Source organism: Vanacampus margaritifer, chromosome 7, assembly GCF_051991255.1.
Source record: "Vanacampus margaritifer isolate UIUO_Vmar chromosome 7, RoL_Vmar_1.0, whole genome shotgun sequence".
Taxonomy (NCBI): Eukaryota; Metazoa; Chordata; class Actinopteri; order Syngnathiformes; family Syngnathidae; genus Vanacampus; species Vanacampus margaritifer.
Genome location: NC_135438.1, coordinates 10,144,810 through 10,164,250, shown reverse-complemented (window position 1 = coordinate 10,164,250; position 19,441 = coordinate 10,144,810). Strand labels below are relative to the sequence as shown.

At 42.4% G+C, this 19,441-nt stretch overlaps 2 protein-coding genes across 2 annotated transcripts; both read right to left on the bottom strand.

The window, feature by feature from the left end:
* Nucleotides 1-551: 551 nt before the first annotated feature.
* LOC144054863 (volume-regulated anion channel subunit LRRC8C) lies at nt 552-6,146 on the bottom strand. Its single transcript, XM_077570238.1, has 3 exons — nt 5,699-6,146; nt 4,222-4,380; nt 552-4,066 (listed from the first exon to the last, which is right to left on the bottom strand). Exons 2-3 carry the CDS (start codon nt 4,360-4,362, stop codon nt 1,778-1,780), a joined length of 2,430 nt encoding a protein of 809 aa, XP_077426364.1. The 5' UTR covers nt 4,363-4,380; nt 5,699-6,146; the 3' UTR covers nt 552-1,777.
* Nucleotides 6,147-6,263: 117 nt separating this feature from the next.
* keap1b (kelch-like ECH-associated protein 1b) lies at nt 6,264-18,406 on the bottom strand. The gene is made up of 7 exons (XM_077570239.1): nt 18,288-18,406; nt 13,200-14,171; nt 11,157-11,402; nt 10,401-11,077; nt 8,588-8,793; nt 8,350-8,526; nt 6,264-8,269 (listed from the first exon to the last, which is right to left on the bottom strand). The coding sequence occupies exons 2-7, from the start codon at nt 13,503-13,505 to the stop codon at nt 8,055-8,057; spliced, it is 1,827 nt and encodes a 608-aa protein (XP_077426365.1). The 5' UTR covers nt 13,506-14,171; nt 18,288-18,406; the 3' UTR covers nt 6,264-8,054.
* Between the last annotated feature and the right edge of the window lie 1,035 nt (nt 18,407-19,441).

The following is a 19,441-nucleotide window of genomic DNA, read 5'->3' as shown; positions in this document are numbered from 1 at the left end:
TACACTTGTGGAAAATAATACCTACAATAAACCTAGACTAGCTTGCACATTTTTGGAATGTGAAAAGCTATAACACAACCGGCGCTTCATCCTGACGCATCCATCCATTCAACCCATCTTAAAGCGACACGCCCATAAACACAACATGCTTCTTACGTGTCGCATCTTGCCACCAAGTCACATTGCTTTTGTTCACAAAACTTGGCGGACAAGTTAAGGAAACACACGACAGTTACGAGCACACGTTGTTGTCGTTCTTATTTCCACAATAAGGCCTATGTCTGACATCTGCACAGAACAAGAACCTTCATGTTTGGAGCTTTATAGGTGCAGTGTAAGGCACATCGTCGTACTCTTCCTGAAGTATGTTTGCAAACTGACCTGCTTTTACAAAAGCAAGTCACAACATGACCGTGCTGAAAAAGCGTATACCATTCGACTCGTCCTGGTTTGATGCTGCTGTTAACCAGATGGCATCCTGTAGTTTAACCATTAATAATGTTAAAAATTACAAAGTGTTCTGAAAGTTTTTTTTTTATTTTTTACAATGTTTATTATTTTACATTTCATTCGATATAAAATACAGCAGAGGTAGTAAAAGAAAAAAAAACAATGCAAACCGTGCTCAGTAATATGTAACAGATAAAAAAATATGTGGAAAAACAAAGCGATTTATGTACCGCCGCATCTTTCTGACACTTTTGGACTTGTTTTAAACGTATGAATTCAGTCTTCTTCTTCTCTCTCGTTGAACAGAGCACATATTATACCGTCAGCGTGCAAAGAAAAGCTCCCTTCACCGTCTCCCTCCGCTTGTTTGCCAACTGAAAGGCGGCAATGTGACACTGTGGGAAACACTTATTGCCCACCTAAAAGACTCCACACTGTTAAAAATGTGCAGTTGTTAGAAAAGAAGCCACAAAAGAATCAGAAAGGTGCGTTTCGGTCTTGTGTAAAATAGAGGCGACGTTTGTGTCTAGATTTCAAACTGTAAAAATAAACATTTGACTTCAAACCAGTCCTTCTCAAATTGGGGGTTCGTGGTGTGTTTTTATTTATTATTTTAACCGTACTAGAATAAAGTGTAATTGCACATCCGCTACAGTAGGTGGCACCTCAGAGCATGCAGAGGTGCACTGACAACAATTTTATAGACAAATGATACTATTTAAAATTATTTTAAAAAAAATCCTGGGCGGGGGTAGCCAAAAAAATACATGTATGCTAATACTTAATAACTGGTGATATAAAATGTTGACAAAGAGTTCACTTGTAAAAAACAAAAAAATAATAATAAACAAAAACGTAAATGCCTAAAAATAAGATTAAAAATAGCTTGATAGCCATTATTAATTTTTTAAGGGGAAGTCAACCCAAAATCTTAACAATATGTTCTATTCATGTTCTAATATTGCATCTATGTAATATAAATAAAAGCAGCAAAATCCACCCGTTTTTATCCATCTCAGTGGGCGGCCATTTTGCCTTGTTCCATCACGTGCCGTCGCCTGAAGATGACATCACAGTCGCTCAGGTAACAACCAATCACGGCTCAGCTTGCGAATGTCACATGACCAAACGCAGAAAAAAACAGGTGAACCGTGATCGGTCCTGAGCCCCGAGACACCGCAATGTCATTTTCAGTCAACAGCAAGTGGCAAAATGGCCGCCCCCCCTGAGGTGGATAAACGCTAAATGCATCTGGGCCATAATTTGCCATTTGAATTTGTACTTGTAAATCCATCTCAAATGAGTGAAGCAGTTCCTTTGGATCAACTCAGCTACTAGTCAACCTTGCGCGCACATGCGTCGGCAACAACTCCAGCAGGTTCTCCTCGGCGACGAGCCCGCTGGATGTCAGCAGGGGGCAGTCGGCGACCTCCGCAGGTAGCGCGTCCAGGCGGTTCCCTTTGATCTCCAGTCGGATTAATTGGCCCAAGTTGGCCACCCTGGAGCTAAGGTAGAACAAGCAGTTGTTTGCCAGGATCAAAGTCTTGAGCCTTTTACAGGAGAACAGCTCGTCCGGCAGGGTCTCTAACGAGTTAAAAGCCGCCGATAAGAACTGCAGACCCTGCAGGATGCCCACCTCGGGCGGGATGGCGGTCAGCTGGTTGTGCGAGACGTCCAAGTGCCTCAGCTTGGTGCAGTAGAACAATCGCGGGCTCAACTTGCGGAGCTTATTCCAGCTGACGTCCAGAGTCTCCAAGGTGTGCAGTTTGCTGATGTGATCGGGGATGTACGTGATTTTGTTGTGCCACAGGCGCAGCGTCACCAGCCGCTGGCAGTGCTGCAGGCTCAGGATCTCTTCCACGGTGGTCAGCTTGTTTTCCCTCAGGTCCAATTCCTGTAGATTACTCAGACTGAAGACGGCGCTGGGGATCCGCTCCAGCTCGCAGCCCACCAGCTCCAGCGACACCAGGTTGCTCAGCTTCTTCAGGCTGCTGTAGGCTTGCATCTTGGTGCCCTCGTTGTGGATGCACAAACGCTGCAGCTGCTGCGCCACGTCGCCGATGTTGGCCGGGATCTTGGTCAGGTTGCAGCGCAGGGTGAGGACCCTCAGGGCCGCCAGCTCTCGGAGGGAGTCCAGGGTGGCGCTCCGGGCTACTTCGTTGCTCAACGGGCCGTTCAGATGCAGCTCTTCGAGTCGCTGCAGGTGGTACATCCACTCAGGAACCTCGTCCAGACTTTCGAAGCACAGGCGCAGGAACTTCAGTTGCTCTTTGAGGTGGTTCAAGGCGGGCAGCTGGACTTTGGCCTGGCAGTAGATCAGCGACAAATCCCGAAGACTCTCCAGCTTCGCCACCTTGGGCGAGATGGAGACATTTTTCACCTGCTCCAGTTTCAGCGACTCGATCTCGGCCAACTCGTAGACCGTGTCGGGAAGTCCCGGCAACAGAACCAGATGCAACTCCTGCCGGTCGCTGGCGTTCTTGGCCAGGCGGGCTCGCAGCTTTTTGCCGGTCCACTCGTAGTTGAGGTTGAGCTGATGCAGTCGGCTCTCGCTCACCTCAGACAGAAAGAAAGCGAATCGCTTAGCGTAGAGGTCGTCGTATTGGTCTACAAGGTGGAGAAGGAAGGCGAAGTCGTTCTTCACGTCCGGGATGTCGTTGATGCCCGTCTCCAGCCGGACGTGCTCGAAGGAGTAAATCCTCAACGGGCGGTGGAACTGCCAGTACAGCGTGTAGATGCACAAAATGCCGTAGACGGCCACAAAGCAGATGTAGCAATAAGCCAGTTTGGAGAACAGGTGAGCTTTGTTGTGGTTGCAGCAATAGATGTCAAAACCGGTCAGCTCGGGCGGAACCAAGCAGCGCACCACGATTTCGATGTTTGGAGACAGCACGGCGGTGTAGATGATGATTAGAAGAAACTTAAAGACCTTGAGGGAGGTTTGCAGCACGTACATAATATACAAGATGTCCGCCTCTTCCACGTGAGTTCGGAACTTTTTCACCTTCTCGAACAGAGCCTTGGCCTGCTCGCCTTCCTTTTTATCCAACACGGACGGAGCCGACTGAGAATCTTGGGTCTTCTTATCCGGATTGGATTTACAGGAGACGGAGCGCTGAAGCAGGACGGTCTCCTCCTCCTCGGCTCGTTTCTCCATAGGATCTTTGGATACGGTGTTCCTCCTCCAGCTGACCAACTTCTCCTCGCCCCGCTCCTCAGAAACCTCACTCAAGGCCCTGGTGGTCCAGGGGGAGTCAAAGCATTTCCCCAGGATGGTGACAAACAGGTCCAGTTTGGACGAGGTCCCGGGGAACTTGAACCAAAAACTGCTGGTTACCATGAAAATCATGGTGTGGATCACCACCAGGTACGGGAAGTACTTGGCGTACCAGTGCACGAAGCGCTCGTAGCAGTAGTGGTTGATGAAGACGTACTGGTGGATGTCCAGATCGTTCTTGCGGCCAAGCACCTTCCGGATGACGGGATTGGTCGGTTTTAGATTCATGCTCTCCCACGACTGGTTCTCGCCGTGGTGGCGGATGTGGCTGCAGTCGATGGCGCTTGGCGTCGGACTGGTGAAGGGACTCGGCAGGCAAGCGATCTTGTCTTGGGTGAGCTGGAGACAACGGATGGAAAGATCATTGACGGGGAAGAGTCAATATCCAAAACCAGTTTTTGCTTCTGCGACTGTTGACTCTGTCGTGTTAGCCTAGCTAATGTAAAGACCGCCTATGATGTGGAAGTCAGATTTCATGTCCGAGTTGGGCTCACCTGCAGGGTGCATCCAAAGACTCCGATCATGAGCATGGCCACGCACAGGTACTCGGAGAAAACGTCCCACCACGGTTTGAGCACCCGGTACTTGGAGTTCTGCTCGATGCCGATGTTTCGGAATTCTCCCACTGGGATCATCCTGGCTGCTGGTCCACACTGAAGGGAAGAAAAGAGTTGAGAAATGTCATGTGGCCTACTGTGACACATTTTGCATTTGTTCCAATATTTGGGGCAATTTTAGATGGAATATGTGAGATTTGAGGTTTTCATGACATTTTTTCATCTAGCTTTAGTTATTGGCATATAATAAATATGCCGTTTTATTTACAGGTTTCCTCTGGTATTTTGACCAAATAAAATGAGATGAAGTGTCTTAATACTGAGTGAAAGCTTATCGATTGGAACCATTATACGTTTTTTTCAATTAGTTTTTGTGGTTTAACGTAAATAAAAATAGAATCGTCTGCAAACAAGATTTTTGATAACTGATCAGATGCATTTGACAAACTATTAATGTATATATAGAATGGTAGAATGGCCCCAAGACTGATCCCTGAGGAACACCACATTTTAGAAGAGTTTACTCCTTTTGAATGTGACAAACTGTAATCGGTTCTCCAATTAGCTAGAGAACCATAATAAAGCCGGCATACCTCATCTCCCAAATTTGAATTTCTGTAATAAAAAAAAAAAAAATATATATATATATATATATATATATATATATATATATATATATATATATAATAATAATCCACTGTGTCAGATGCCTTTGATAAACCCGGGAAATTTCCTATTGGAGATTGATTTTTATCCTTTATCTTATATAGTTCATTAATAACGTCATCACGAAACAATCTGTTGTACGCTAATTTTTTAAGAATCTTGTTGATAAATATGGCTGCTTTATAAACGGAGATGTTTTTTAAATTTTATTTATGTTTTTAATTGCTGTGGTACAGTACCCGTACACAGTAAATGACAGATTAATATTATTACCGTTGAACAGACGGGACAGAGAGCTCATGTGTTTTGCCCAATTCAGGTAGTAGCCTACCACACAAATCCAGGAGTCAGTATCAGGTCAGGTGTATTCCTAGTGGCTCGACCAGTTTGACAACAATGTGTCAGCTACAATTTTTTACCATTTGCCTTTCACACGAACTCGCAACATTTCTAGACAACTTGTGCTATTCCTTCAACATTAGGTTATGATCATCCCTGACATGTTGAGAGGAGTTAGAATAACCAACAACCGTTTGGTGCAGTCCATTTTTTGTTATGCGAGTAGACCCCCCACCCTCCCAAAAAAGATTGCGAAATCAACCTCTCCTCGGAAGTCTTTCAACCTGACAAACTCACTTTTTGCCAAAGATTTAAAACTGAGATTTGTTTTTCCCCCCAATTCGTTTTTAACAATCACAGACAATCTTAAAAATAAAGAAACGTCTTTATCCAATAAAATTGGATTTACCTTGTGCGGCCGACAGGACCTGCAGTGGTGTCAGCCAGGTAGGTATCGAGAGGCAGTCTTCATGGATCAAAAAGAGGAGCGCACCGGTGTCAATTTGCAAGACAACTCCGCATATCCGAATTGACACTTCAAAATAAAAGCGTTTTAGGTAACATATCCGGAACCAAACTTCAAAATAAGGCGGGTTTAGAGAAAGGTTAAACTAGCTTTTCAGGTACAGTAGTTCCTTTTTAGGCCATAGGAAGTATTGTACTGTCCGTTAGTCCAACTGTAAGACGTTTCTGTGCTTTTTCAGCATTCTTTTCAACTGAGCACCTCTTATAAAATAGGTGGAAAATATTATGATTGCTTTTGGATGTTGCAGTATACACAACCAATGGTCTTATGAGTGCATGTAATGCTGGTACAAAACAAATACAGTACAGTCTGTCTTCCTCTGTTGGTGTCTTTTTTTTCTTTTTCTTGGATGGGTCAAAACTCTTAAAATTAATTTCACTGCTGTACTTGTGAGTCGTGACGTGCAATGACAAATTCAATTTCCGCATGACAACATGGCACCACACAATACAACAAACATATTTTACTATACAATTATTGTACAGGTTTCTGTTGGAAAAATGTACAAAGCAGATTTTAAATTTCCAACCCAGCTATAGATGAACAATAAAATCCCTTTCAAAGTGAACTGAATTCTTTACAAACACTTTCCCCATTAACAGGCATTTGGACTCAACTACAACACATGCTTGTTGCTCAAAACAAAAAAAACAAAAAACACAAGAGCAGCCCGTTTCAATACAAAAGTGTTGTCAGTTCAGAGGAACATGAAAAGCAAATTAACTAATAAATAAAAAGCTGAGCGCTTCAATTCTGTACAAGAATTATTTGAATATCAATGTACAAAACATCATGTAGAAACATTTGTAGCTTAAACGGCTGTTACAAACAGATTTTTTTTTTGTATTTGTCCTTAGTGTTCAATTGTTGGAACGCTTTGGACAAACATGGTCACTTTTGTTTTTGAGGTCTGGCGGAAGAAGAAGAAAAACTAGTTTCCAGTGAGAAATTTGTGTTTTTAAATCAAAGACAAATCAAACAATCAAGTAAGATGTTTGAAAAGCTACAGTATTAAATGTTTTCTTGAATTCACAATTCTTGTCTTGGCACTTACATCAAAGACCAGGTTTTACCTGCTTTAACATGGTGGGGCTCATCTTGTACCAAAATTAGACCTTAGAGCACTTTGCTGTTTATTGCACGTACTCACGTTGAATACACGATGTGGAATGATGCAAATGTTTTTTGTGTGCACTAAATGTAACACAATTAGAAATCTTGTAGAACAGGTTTTTCTTTCTTTCCAGGGCCCACTAATGATGCTAACTGGCAGTTAAACATTCCGGTAACTGTCATGTGAACACCTTAATGCCATAGAAATGTGTATTTTTTTTTTTTAGAAAAACATGTCATGATGAGAAATTCAAATATTTCAAAGGAAAAAAATAGGTTTACAAAAAAATCTTCCAATTTATTTGTTTTTTGTGTGTGCATTTTTCCATTAATATGAAATTAAAGTTGAAGTTTAACCAGGGACTAAATACAGAAAAAGATAATCCTACGCCTGTAATATATATATATATATATATATATATATTACTGTGCTTGGGCCACAACAAGACCTATGAGGATCAGTCCAAAAATAATAATAATAATAAGATAAAGCCCCAAAAAATTTAACCCCCACATTCTTGTAATAATATTTGTCCAGTTAAATGTTGAAACTAAACTAAACTGAGGACTTGCAAAAAAGTGAAATGGCCCCCAATAGGAAAAAGGTTCCCCCCTCCCGATTTAGATGCTCTGCCTCAATTCCAAGGCTACATTTATGACAGATAACTTACATTTGATTACGTTTTAACCTTACATTTATTCCATGTTGATGTTAGTGCTGATGACCAAATTAATTGCGTTCGTATTTGCTGCTTCTACTTGAACAGCGCCAAAGACACAAACAAGGTGACTTTGAATGAGATGATATAAACAATATTTCCCCCCTAAAATGACACTTTACCTTTTTAATACACCCCCTTTTAGCTAGAAATAAAGATCCCCTGGCGGACCAGTGCACGCGTGCAGCCCTTTTCAGTCCAATCTGGGAGACGAGCTTTTACTCGAGGATCTCAAAAGTGAGCACAGAGACGGACTGAGGTCTGGCTGGGTTTGGCATAACACACGTCAGGATCCAAAGAAGGTCGCCATTGATTATACTGCCGCTGACCTTTCAAGTTATAATACTGATTTGGTGTTAGCTCCAGATTCAAAGTGAAAGGGGGTCGGGCGGGGGTGGGGGGGTTGTTTACAGTGTGCTGTGTTGCCGATTGTGTTGCGAAGCTTCGTCGCGCTGCCGTTCGGCCGTGGGACTCTGAGGCAGATCTTTCTGGCAGGGCTCCATGGTGACGGCCACGCCCACGCCGCTGCGCCCCGACGTCATGTGCGTGACCTCCGACCAAGTGTCCTTCTCGGGGTCGTAGCACTCCACGCTGTCGAGGAAGGTGCTGCCGTCGTAGCCGCCTGTCGACACGGAAGCGGCGTTAAGAATATGCCGTGGTGCGGCACGAGGGCGACGGTTTTGCGCGTGCGCGGCTCCTCACCCAAAACGTAAATGCGTCCGTGTAAAGCAGTGACTCCCAGAGCACTGCGTCGGTGCCTCATAGAGGCAGCACAGCTCCACGTGTCCGTTTCCACGTTGTAGCGCTCCACCGTGTTCAGCTGGTTTGTGCCGTCGTACCCGCCCATCACGAAGATGTGATTGCCCAGCGCGCAAACGCCTGACGAAGGTACACGCGGCTCAATTCAAGTCTTTTTCCCAATGTTGCGCTTGCTACTCACCCGCTCCGGAGCGCATGGTGTTCATGGAGGCCATGGTCTTCCACTCGTCCTGCTCCGGGTTGTAGCACTCGCACGAGCTGAGCCGGCTGGTCCCGTCAAAGCCGCCCACGGCGTACAGGAGCCTGTTGATGACGGCCACGCCCACCCCGATGCGCCGCGTCAACATGGGCGCCACCAGCTGCCACTGGTCCCTTTCTGGATCGTACCTACGACAGAAGGAGCAACTCTCATTGACTGCAAAGTAATTGCAGTTGCTGTTAATTCATAAATCACATTGTCAAAAACGTTTTTTCTTTTAATCTGAAAAGCATGATTTTTTTTTTTCGGATTGTCAGTTAACAAGAAATAATAAATAGGCTCTTGCACACTCATTTTAAATGGGAAGTTTTTGAAATGATCAAACTTTGAAGTGATGATTGGCTCACATTACATAGCACATAAAAATCAATATGTTCTTGCTATCGATCAGACTTTATTTGGACAAAAATGTCAAAGCATCAGCCCTGGAATTTGCCCAAATTGGTCCGACTCCTTTCTAACCAAAAACCAAAGCATCCTGGAATTATTATTATTATTTTTTTTTTATAAAGGATGCTTAATACGGTCTCATAGGTCCTGCTCTGATCGACACACATGCTCATCAGTGGGAATTGTATTGGTGGCTAAAAATAAAAAGAATTGCAATAATAATTTGTCCACGTTGACGCTCCCAAAAAGTGAATTCATTTGGCCATGAAAATTAAAACACTGCCTCCTTGAAATACAAGTACTTGCCCCTTTACAATTCTTGAAATAACTTCTTTTTTTTTTGCGGAGAAGTTCCTGATAATCAACAGTTTTTATTTCCATCTTCTTTCTTAAATTTATATTGTGCATATCAGCAAACTGTATTTTCATGTCCAGAAACAATTTCAATGGGGCGATTTCAGACACAACGATACATTTCAGCTTGAATTTAGTATTCCTGAATGGATTGTATGTTCTTTTAGCAAAGCTAAATTGAATTAAAAAAAAAAAGGATCTACTGACTGTAATGTAATTTTGCGATTTTTTTTTTTGCATAGACCCCAAAAGTCAAAAGGCTATTGTGAAAACAAACAACATAACTGATATGATAAATATTTTATACTATTAACATACTTTTAATCTTATAGTCAACTCCACCCGGCTGACGTAGGCCGTAATCAAACATAATGAATTTTCCGCTTTCCGTTTCTGTTCGCCGGAGTCAGGACAATTATTAATTTGTCTGCTATTTAGCTGTTCAAAGTTCGCTCCACTTTCACGCGGTTCCAGCCAGATTACACGTCAATCTTGGATTATTTGAGCAATTAGCATAGCTTCTCTGCCTTCCCTCATCATCATCCCTTTGTGAGAAGAACACTTGTTAGAAGTGGACCTTATTCGCCGCCATGGAGACGATGATTACCGACGCCACAGCGAGTTTAGCTGCACTGGCTAGCCAGTCGACGCTCAGTCTTAGAAATTTGCCATTCTCACCCACATACAAAATAAAATAAAAATAAATTAATTAATTAAATTACCGAATGAGCAATACGGAGCTCTCTCGGGGAAAAAAAAGAAGAAAAAAGAAAAAATCTGCGATTCGCAGTTTTGATATTCAATGTGTTTTGATGAGGCGCATAATCCAAATTCAGACTCGTAAACTGTGATGTGAAAAACGGAGAAACAAGTGTGCTCGAGACCCCCCCAGTAGTCCTGCCAACATCGATTTATATTGGTTTTCTTGGGAGTGGAAGTGACTTTCCCTGTGTTTTGATACTATACGACTATATGAGCACCGTTCACTCACCTTTCCACACTGTTGTGGTGAATGCACCCGTGCGATCCACCCACCGCATATATCATGCAGTCGATGACTCCCACGCCGATTCGGTTTCTGGACACGCTCATGGGCGCGCATGGCAACCAGCAGTTGTTCATGGGGTTGTAGCAATCCAGTGAATTTGAGTCCATGTTGCCGTCGGGGGCGTTGTTTCTCCCGCCCACGGCGTAGAAAAGCCCGCTGATGACGCAGGCCGCCAGGCCACTGCGAGGCACCTGCAGGTCCGCTAGCCTGATCCAGGACCCCGTGCCGGGATTATACGCCTCCAGGTAGCTGAGGGACTGCTGGAAGTAGCCCCCGGCCGTGTAGATGAGCTGCGGCACCTTGGGTGTTCGGCAAGAATTGACTTTGGTGGGCTTGTGCAGGGTGAGGTCCTGGAAGATTTGCGCAAGGTAGTCCTTACACTGGGGGGCCCAGTCTAGAGACTGGAGCTGCGCCTGCAGGAAGTTGGGGGTGAGGGAATGGCAGCGGACGGCGTGGAGCAAGGCCTGGACGTACGGCCGCCGGTTCTCTCGGTCGTAGCGCACCCAGGCCTCGCACGCCCGGAAGACTTCGGACTCGCAGCGCACGTTAAGCTCGTCGCGGCTGATGAGGGTCACCAGCTGGCAGTGGGACAAGTTGAAAAACTCCTCCTGGGTCGCCACCTGGGAAAAGAGCACGATGTAACCGACTTTGGACTCATTCAGCAAATTCAAAATCAAAATATTTGTCTGAGGCGCGTACCTGGCTGAAGTTCATGTAGATGTATTCCCGAGCCTTCTGGTGGAGCTCCGTGCAGCCGATCTGCTCGGCAAAACTGGCGATGCCGATGGCGTTGCTGGGGTCGAGTTGCTGCACCAGGAAGTCACAGCAGGCCTTGACCACGCTATCTATCTGGTACATGACGGCGCCGTTCATGATGTGGATCACGCACTTCTCGCCGACAGAGATACTGGCTGTGTAGGCAAACTCGATCAGTCGGTTCATCACCTGGGCAAGCGGAAAGACACAACGTGGCGGATTATTAAAAGGCAATCATCACTGTTAAGTAGAGATAGACCCATATGGGTTTTTTTTTCAGGGCAGATACAGATATTGATTAATAGTAGTCATTGAAAGTCAATAATATTAATTTTCACTAAAAATGTTGGCATTAAAATTTGAAAAAAACTACACTCTTAATTTTTTTTTAAATTTTAAGCATATGTTTGAATAACTTTTAGGTTCCATAAAATATTGTAGCTAAAAAATATATATCTTAGTCAATATGCATCTTTGTTTAAAAAATGTTTAAAAAACAAAACAAAACACATTGTATTACCAGTCTGTTTTTTTTCTATGTTCTGTTTTTTTTAATACAAAAATATATCTAACAAAAAGTTCAGGGCTCTCCCAGGGGCAGTAGTGTGTCTTCAAAAGTTAAAATAGCTCCCTATTGTTTTCTACAGTAAATAAAGTTCTCCACAATTTCAAAATATCTGAAGTGTTAAAATATCACTTATCGTAGTGTTTATTTCAAACAAAAACAGAAGGTGCAGAGAGTTCCCAGGGTCAGCAGCATCTCTGAAAATCTAAATAATTACTTCCCTAAGTTAACAATTTTTAAATGGATCAATTATCGGCCGTATGATTCTTCAAAATGGTTGATATTTGTCAAAATGCTGAATATCGGCGCCGCCGTTCCCTAACTGTAAGTCATTTGTGTTTGTTCAAAAAAAAAAAATCACAAAATATAAATCAAACACAATGGTGGATTTCAAACAATAATGGCAAATCCCATGAGACTGAGCATCACAATATTAACCATTTGGTAAACAATGTGTGTGCTTTTCATTTCATTTCACCACATGGCACTCGTGATAACAGAGTTGAGCTGTCACCATCATAAAACCTTTTTTTTAACTGTACATGTGGTGTTGTCAGTAACCTTTTAACACTGTTACACAAATGCAAAAAGAAGTTAACCATTGTTTAAAGTGGTGGGCAGGAAGGAAGGAATTTATAATGTGTTTTGGTTTTTGTTTCTCGGCCAGTCCATCAAAACAGATCTTCGCATAAAAACAGTAGTGGCATTAAAAAGTTTGGGGACTGCTGCTTTTATAAAACAAGAATTTAATATTGTTCATTGTCAAAAGTCAGATCCTGATAAACCACAAATCCATCCATCCATTTTCAGAAAAATGAATTATCATCAATGTGACCTCACCATCCAACATGTCACGCGTCAAATCAAACATCAAGCCAATTAACTCATTCACTGCCATTACGGTTATAGACGTCCAAAAATAATTTTAACTATTCCTATTAGTTTAAAATTTTTCCCACTTTTGTTAACAAGAGTATGAAAACCTACATTTTTTTATTGTATTAGAACAGATATAAAATTTGTGATTAATCGTGAGTTAACTAGTGAAGTCATGCGATTAATTACGATTAAAAATGGTCATCGCCTGACGCCCCTCATTTTTAATACTCTTTTCTTAAAAACAAAACAAAAGATTATTAAAAATTGGAAAAAATAATTACAATTATTTTATTTAAAAAAAATAAAAGATTATTAAAAATTAGGGGTGTCAGGTGATTACATTTTTTAATCGGAATTAAAAACTCACGATTAATCACAAATGTTATATCTGTTCTAAATGTACAAAAAAAAGTTTTCTAAGTTTTCATACTCTAGTTAACAAAAGTGGAAAAAAATGTTTAACTAATAGAAATAGTTCAAATGAATTTTTGACGTCTATAGCCGTCAATGGCAGTGAATGAGTTAGGGTGGCGGTGTCTCACCTTGGGGTGGATGCCCTCGATGGGCACCAGCTCCATGCCGCATTCCTTCAGGCCGTTGGTGAACATGGCCCTGAAGACGGGCGACGACGACGCCAGCACCACCTTGTGCGCCACGAAGTCCACGGCCTCCAGGTCCCGGTAGCGCACGCGCAGCGTCACGTCGCACAGCTGGCGCCCCAGACGCAGCTCGTTCATGATGGCGAAGGCGGCGGCCGTGTGGCTCTCGAGCGTGTAGCTGAAGACGCGGTGGCCGTTGTGCGTGGACGGAGTCACCAGCGCTTTGCATTCTGTCAGGTACTCTGACATCTCCTCCCTTGTCTCCTCCTCCTCAGTCTCTCGCACAAGAAACCTTTGGCGCTGTCATGACACCACTGGGCGAGCGTGGGTGAAATTGGGTGTGTCCTGTGCTTTGGCTGCCGTCGAGTCAAACTTATGCAGATACAATGACTCCTATTTCGAGTTCAGTACCTGTGTCAAGCTTTGTGACTCATTGCGGACTTACTGGAGACCTCACAGTTGCTTGGACTGCTACGTGATTCAGTTCCAACATCATCAAACTTGAGAATTCCATTGACCAGCGAGAAAAATGGGGCAGAAAACTTCAACAGCTTCAACAATAATCACTTTAAACTATTTGTGCCATAAGTTCTTTACGTCTGATGGGAAAAGAGAATGCAGTCCAACGCTTGTAAAATGACGCTCTTGTCGTTCTTGAGAGCCCATTTAACCGGTTTGGTGGGATGTCTTCAATCAGCGCGCCCAAAAAATATGAATATCAGCAAAAAAATTAAGTAATAGTGTGTGGGGAAAAAAAAAACTTATTTCCCTTCACAGAAGCAGTCGTGTCCAAGAAGGTGTAGGAATAACTTTCTGAAATCAAAGTCCAGGAGAAGCAATTTGGTAGCGTTCCTCGTTATATCCGTCCAGCTGTGTAGCTTGTTTGCACTAGGAAGCACTTGGCTCAACTAACACCTGAAAAGAGAGGGAAGAAAGTGACATCAGATACGCAATACACTTAATACGCTGTCCAAATACATCCCGGTGCGGACCCACTCGAACACTAATAAACACCGTCTTATGTTGTCAACATTCAAGTTATTCTGAGTGCAGATAAATGTAATCAACACTTCCTTCTTATCGCGGCGCTCGTGCCACTTGAAGTCATCGCAGCACAGATAATAAACTTCTTCTAGTGTAGGGTGACTCGGGTGAGAATAGAAAACCTACGCACTTGTGACCAAGCAAAACGGGTTTTTACAGTCTTCGGGAACAAGGACAAGAATAAGCTGCAACAATGAAACGAATAAGCGACATGGTGGCAGCGATCGACGATTTGATGTGAGAGAGGAGGTGGCTTACTTACGAAAAAACTTCATTCAATCACAATCTCGTCTGCACTTGGGTGTGCGACTGCTCTCAGCCTGCTTTGTAAGTGAACTCGGGTACGAGTGTGAACACGACACGGACACACCAGCTTGAAAATGGATCACAATTCACAGATAGACCGTTTATGCCATGTGTGTACAATGCATACTTTTTAGAAGCCTTTTGTGACATCTCAGCAGACGGCATTAGCATTTTGAACCCAATACATTCCAAACGGTGTCCAATCCATTTGGACACCATTTTATCGTTTACTAATATAAGAAACAAAAATGCATGCATGTAGTTTTTTTTTTTTTGTTCTTCTACTGAGCACCAAAAGAGAAAACGCAGCCTTAAGTTGTAACTCAGCAGCCACGTACTGTAATGTATGCATGCTTTGGAAGTTAAAACATTGGGTGTGACTGAAATGAAGTTTCAGCATGACTCAGTGTTTTACTTTTCCTTGTCTGAAACAATGAAAATACTAATAGCAAACATTCCACAGTTTGACTTGTGTACAATTATTTTATATTAGCAGTTGGTTGAGCAAGATAAACTTTTTTTTTGTTCACAGTCAGGAGGTTTAATTGATTACACAACAACAGTAGCTCGCACAAGATGAAATTAAAAATATATATATATATATCAAATGTGAGGCCCAACGAAGAAGGTCCTTCCTACCAAAATGGATCTTTGGGCTTTATATGGAGGCATGTGCTTAAATCCCACTGCTGCCAGGTCAGTTGCCCGCAGAGCTCAGTCGGCCGAGCATGAGACTCGGAATCACAAGGCTGTGAGTTTAAACCTCACGTTGGGGGAACTACTTGGGTCAAATGTCAATGAGGTACCCCACAAGAATGCCAAAGAAGCCAAACCGTCTCAGGTTTGATAAAACGAAAAACAAAAAACTTACACCCGAGACCTACCTCTTCTTTGGAAACGCTGTTGGCTGCTCCCATGTTTGACAAATGGCGAAACTGCTAAGGTCGGGTAATCTTAATCAAACAGTCACATTCACAGTCATATGAAACACGCTGCCACTGTGATGTACTGTTTGGCATACGTCGCTCTTCAGCCTGAAATTGCACTCTTTCACGAAGTTATCGTACTGTACAGTTCCAGCTTGGCACGGTGCGGTTTGGCTGGTTTCTGCACCCACAACTAGTTCCTGATACAGACCGACACCTTCTCTGTGGTTCACAGTGAACTGAACGTGCATAAAAAATGTGTTCATTGTTTAAGGAGACCTAAACATTTTTTTAATATGTCATGCAGAAATTTAATACAGTTTGATGTATGGCAATTAAACGTGTGATCTGATTGGGCCATTTGCCTGAATGAAAGATGATTCACTTAGACCAAAAACTGATTATTCAACGGGGATAAACACTGAGCGCGAGTGGCACCCAATGAAGTAAATTTGGATCATTTCCACAACGGTTAGCAATGACTGTCTTAAGCCCTTTTTATACTGTACTTGCTTTTGTGGCATTCACAGCGAGACCGGTCATAGGACGGCACAAGGACGACAGCGGCACAAGCGCGTCCACGTTGGGCACTGGTTGCTCAGCTACAGAAAAGTTTGTGACATAAAGAAGTATGAAGGGAAAGTCCGCACTTTACTCATAACGAGGAGGATGTAATGTGATACTACTGAAACATGCGCGGGCGGGCTCTTGTATTTTTATTTTAAGATAACAGTTCTATTGTTGAAAATACTGCATTCATTTCTGGCTATTTCAAGTAGTTTCAACCAACCTGGTAAATACAGAATGGTGGAGAGCTCTGTCCAGTGCAATGCCTTTTTTTTATCATGTCATTTTGTCTTGTGTCCCAAATTTTGGAACAATGCATTTTAGAGCTGTCACTATTGAATATTTGTGGAATTGATTAATCAATCGATTAATCAACTAATCTGATTGATTTTAATTTTGCATTAGGTGTATTACAAAAGCATATTTTCTAGGGGTGTGCCCCCAAAAATCGATTCTCATAAGAATCATGATTCTCATTTTGTATGATTCAGAATCGATTTTAAATGTCCCAAAAACGATTTCATTTAATTTATTTTATACGGTCTTGCCCTTGTTTGTGTGTGCCTTTATTGGGAGCACTGTTCATGTTGTACATGATTTGGCCACTTAGGGGCAGTGTGGTTCCGCTCGTTCTGATACATCGTTATGGTGTAGCCACATAGAAGCAAAAAGTCATGATCAAGTTATTCCAATAAAAGTTTTTTTTTTTTTTTGCAGTGTAGGATGTTAAGATGCTTCTCTGTATACATTCCTGAAGCGTTTTGTATGAATAGTCGTTGTTTTGAGCGATAAAAGTGCCACGAGTAGCGCGCTAATTAGCATTAGCAAGTCAGACTGGAGTAGATCATGACAATTCTTTGCATATTTATAAATTGAAGCAGAAATCATTGTCAATCAAATATTTTTTTTATGTAGAATCGTTCTGAATCGTTAATCGATTCTGAATCGAATCGCAGACCCAAAAATCTGAATCGAATCGTGAGACAGTCAAAGATTCGCAGCCCTAATATTTTCCCTGATTAGAGATTATCGTTTGTTAACCAGTGATTGGTGTTTATTTCACACTTTGTATTTGTATAGTATTTTTTATTTTATTTTTAAAGGGGGGGATTTATGTTGCACTGTGTTACCGGTTCGGTCATTGTTTTCCAAAGTAAAAACAGATGTTTGCAAATGTCTTATTTTCTTTCATGAAGGACTACAGAAATCAGTGAACAATTACTGTTGATATGTTGAAATCAGAGGATTTGGACATTTTAAATTAAAAGATGATTATTTGATTATTAAAATTGCTGTCGGTCAATTTGATAATTGAATACTTGTTGATTAATCGATTAATTCTGACAGCTCTTCTGCATTTATTATTATTTTCATAACTAGGATCGGAAACCATAAATAAAATGTGGTCTGCCGCCTGTACTTTACGAGCGGATTCAATTTTGAGTATTTCAAGAACCCTTGATGTACTGCACAAGCTCAACCCAGTTTGTGACTCCCAATTTCTGAACCCTCAGCCCTGCTTACACAATAACTTGTACAGGTTTCCTGACAAATATGCAATGATTGGTGTTAGAAGCGCTGACTGTAAGCAGGCAAAGGAGGACAAGCCACTAAACCGGAGTACGTTCGGTCCACTGGCATGTTGGCAAGGAGTTACTGGGTGACTCATCCTGAACTCTTCACAGTGGAACTCAATGTACCAAAATATGACCCACAAGTGAAGCCAGATCTTACATAATGAATTTACAAAGAATGGAACCGCCGCCTACTCGATACACACCATTCATCTCTTGTTCTGCTTTATTTATATTTTTAACCCGTTCCCCATCCACATGCTGCATTTTGACGCTTGTTTTGCTCGTAAACGCCAGCGGTAAAGCGCTGAAAATAAAGATACACCGAAATTAAGCTAAATTCATAAAAGCCTTTATGTAGCGCTACGGAAGTCTCCAACTTGTTCCTGAGCAAGCAAGCCAAGTAAGGCTGTTCATTTGAATCAAGTGAACGAGCTACCTTCTGATAATAACAACAACAGACGGTAGCTAGCGGCATTGAACCGCTTCGAGAACAAAACACGCCAAGCCGGGTGAAACTAGCCGTGTTCTGGTAGTATAAACCGCTGCTCGCTTCTGATAATATCCACATTAAAGTCACACTTGAGCTCAAATCTGTCAGAAAAAATACTCACGTCGCGTAGCCGAGTTCTTCCATGATAAACTGTGCGCCACATAAGAAGGGGGAGGGAGTAGCGAGGTGGAGGGGAGAGGAGGAGGAGGAGGGGGCGGGAGAGCGAAGCGGTAACTCACCATGACTAAGCATTGTACGAGGGCCTCCCCTCCCCTTCACAATAAGAGTGTCCCGCCGTGACCTTAGTTGACACGTAACGGTGGTCAAGTCAATGGGAGATTTTATTGAGAAAGGATTGTGTCAGAGTGAAAGTACAGTACCGGACTACCGCCAGCTCATTCAAACTCACCGACCAGGGAAATGTTCAGTATGACAACCTCGACAATTACAAACTTGAATTATATATTGTTATTTTAATTTTTTTTTTTTTTTTAAGTGACATTGAAATTGACAGCTACCGGCACATTTAAGATAGATAGATCGATCGATAGATAGATAGATTTCTACATCACTCGTAGGAAATCACAATGGCCCATTATAGGTGAGTTATTTTTTAAAACATGCCCACAAGCTATTCACGTAGACCTTGGAGATGACCTGCCTGTGGTCACGACCTGCCTGTGGTCACCATGTTGGTGACCCCTGATTTTGGGAGGAAGCCAGAGAACCCCCCAAAAAAAGGGAAAAAAGAATAAGACTAAGAAAAAAAAAGCACATGACTGCTGTTTTGATGTCATTTTGGATTGATTGACATTTTAGGCTGATTATTGCAGCTGTTCGTTGCCAACCACAGTTACAGTATAAACATTGTTAAAATAGTGTGGTTGCTGAGATAGACTTCAGCACATCTGAACACAAATGAGTACAAGCGTAATGGAAAATGGACGTACTGTGTAAAGTTATGGCTTGTGAATGTGACGTCCACTTGAGAAACTCTGAGATGTTTTGTGGATTTGACTAATTAATGATTGTTTTACTTTAATAGTCGTTTGGTGGGCCTTCGCATGAAGAATGCCCCCCTAAAGGTTAAAGTATGCAAAACTGTCTATTCCACTTACAACCACAAGGTGGCAAGAAAAGGCAACACTGGAGATGAGAGACTGGCGAGATGCATGCAGCAAGCCAGGGCGAGTCAAGTTCCTTTCAATCCCTACACAAACGTTACGTGAAATGAACTGATTGAGCTTGTCATTTCATCTTTCAAATATTTTTTTA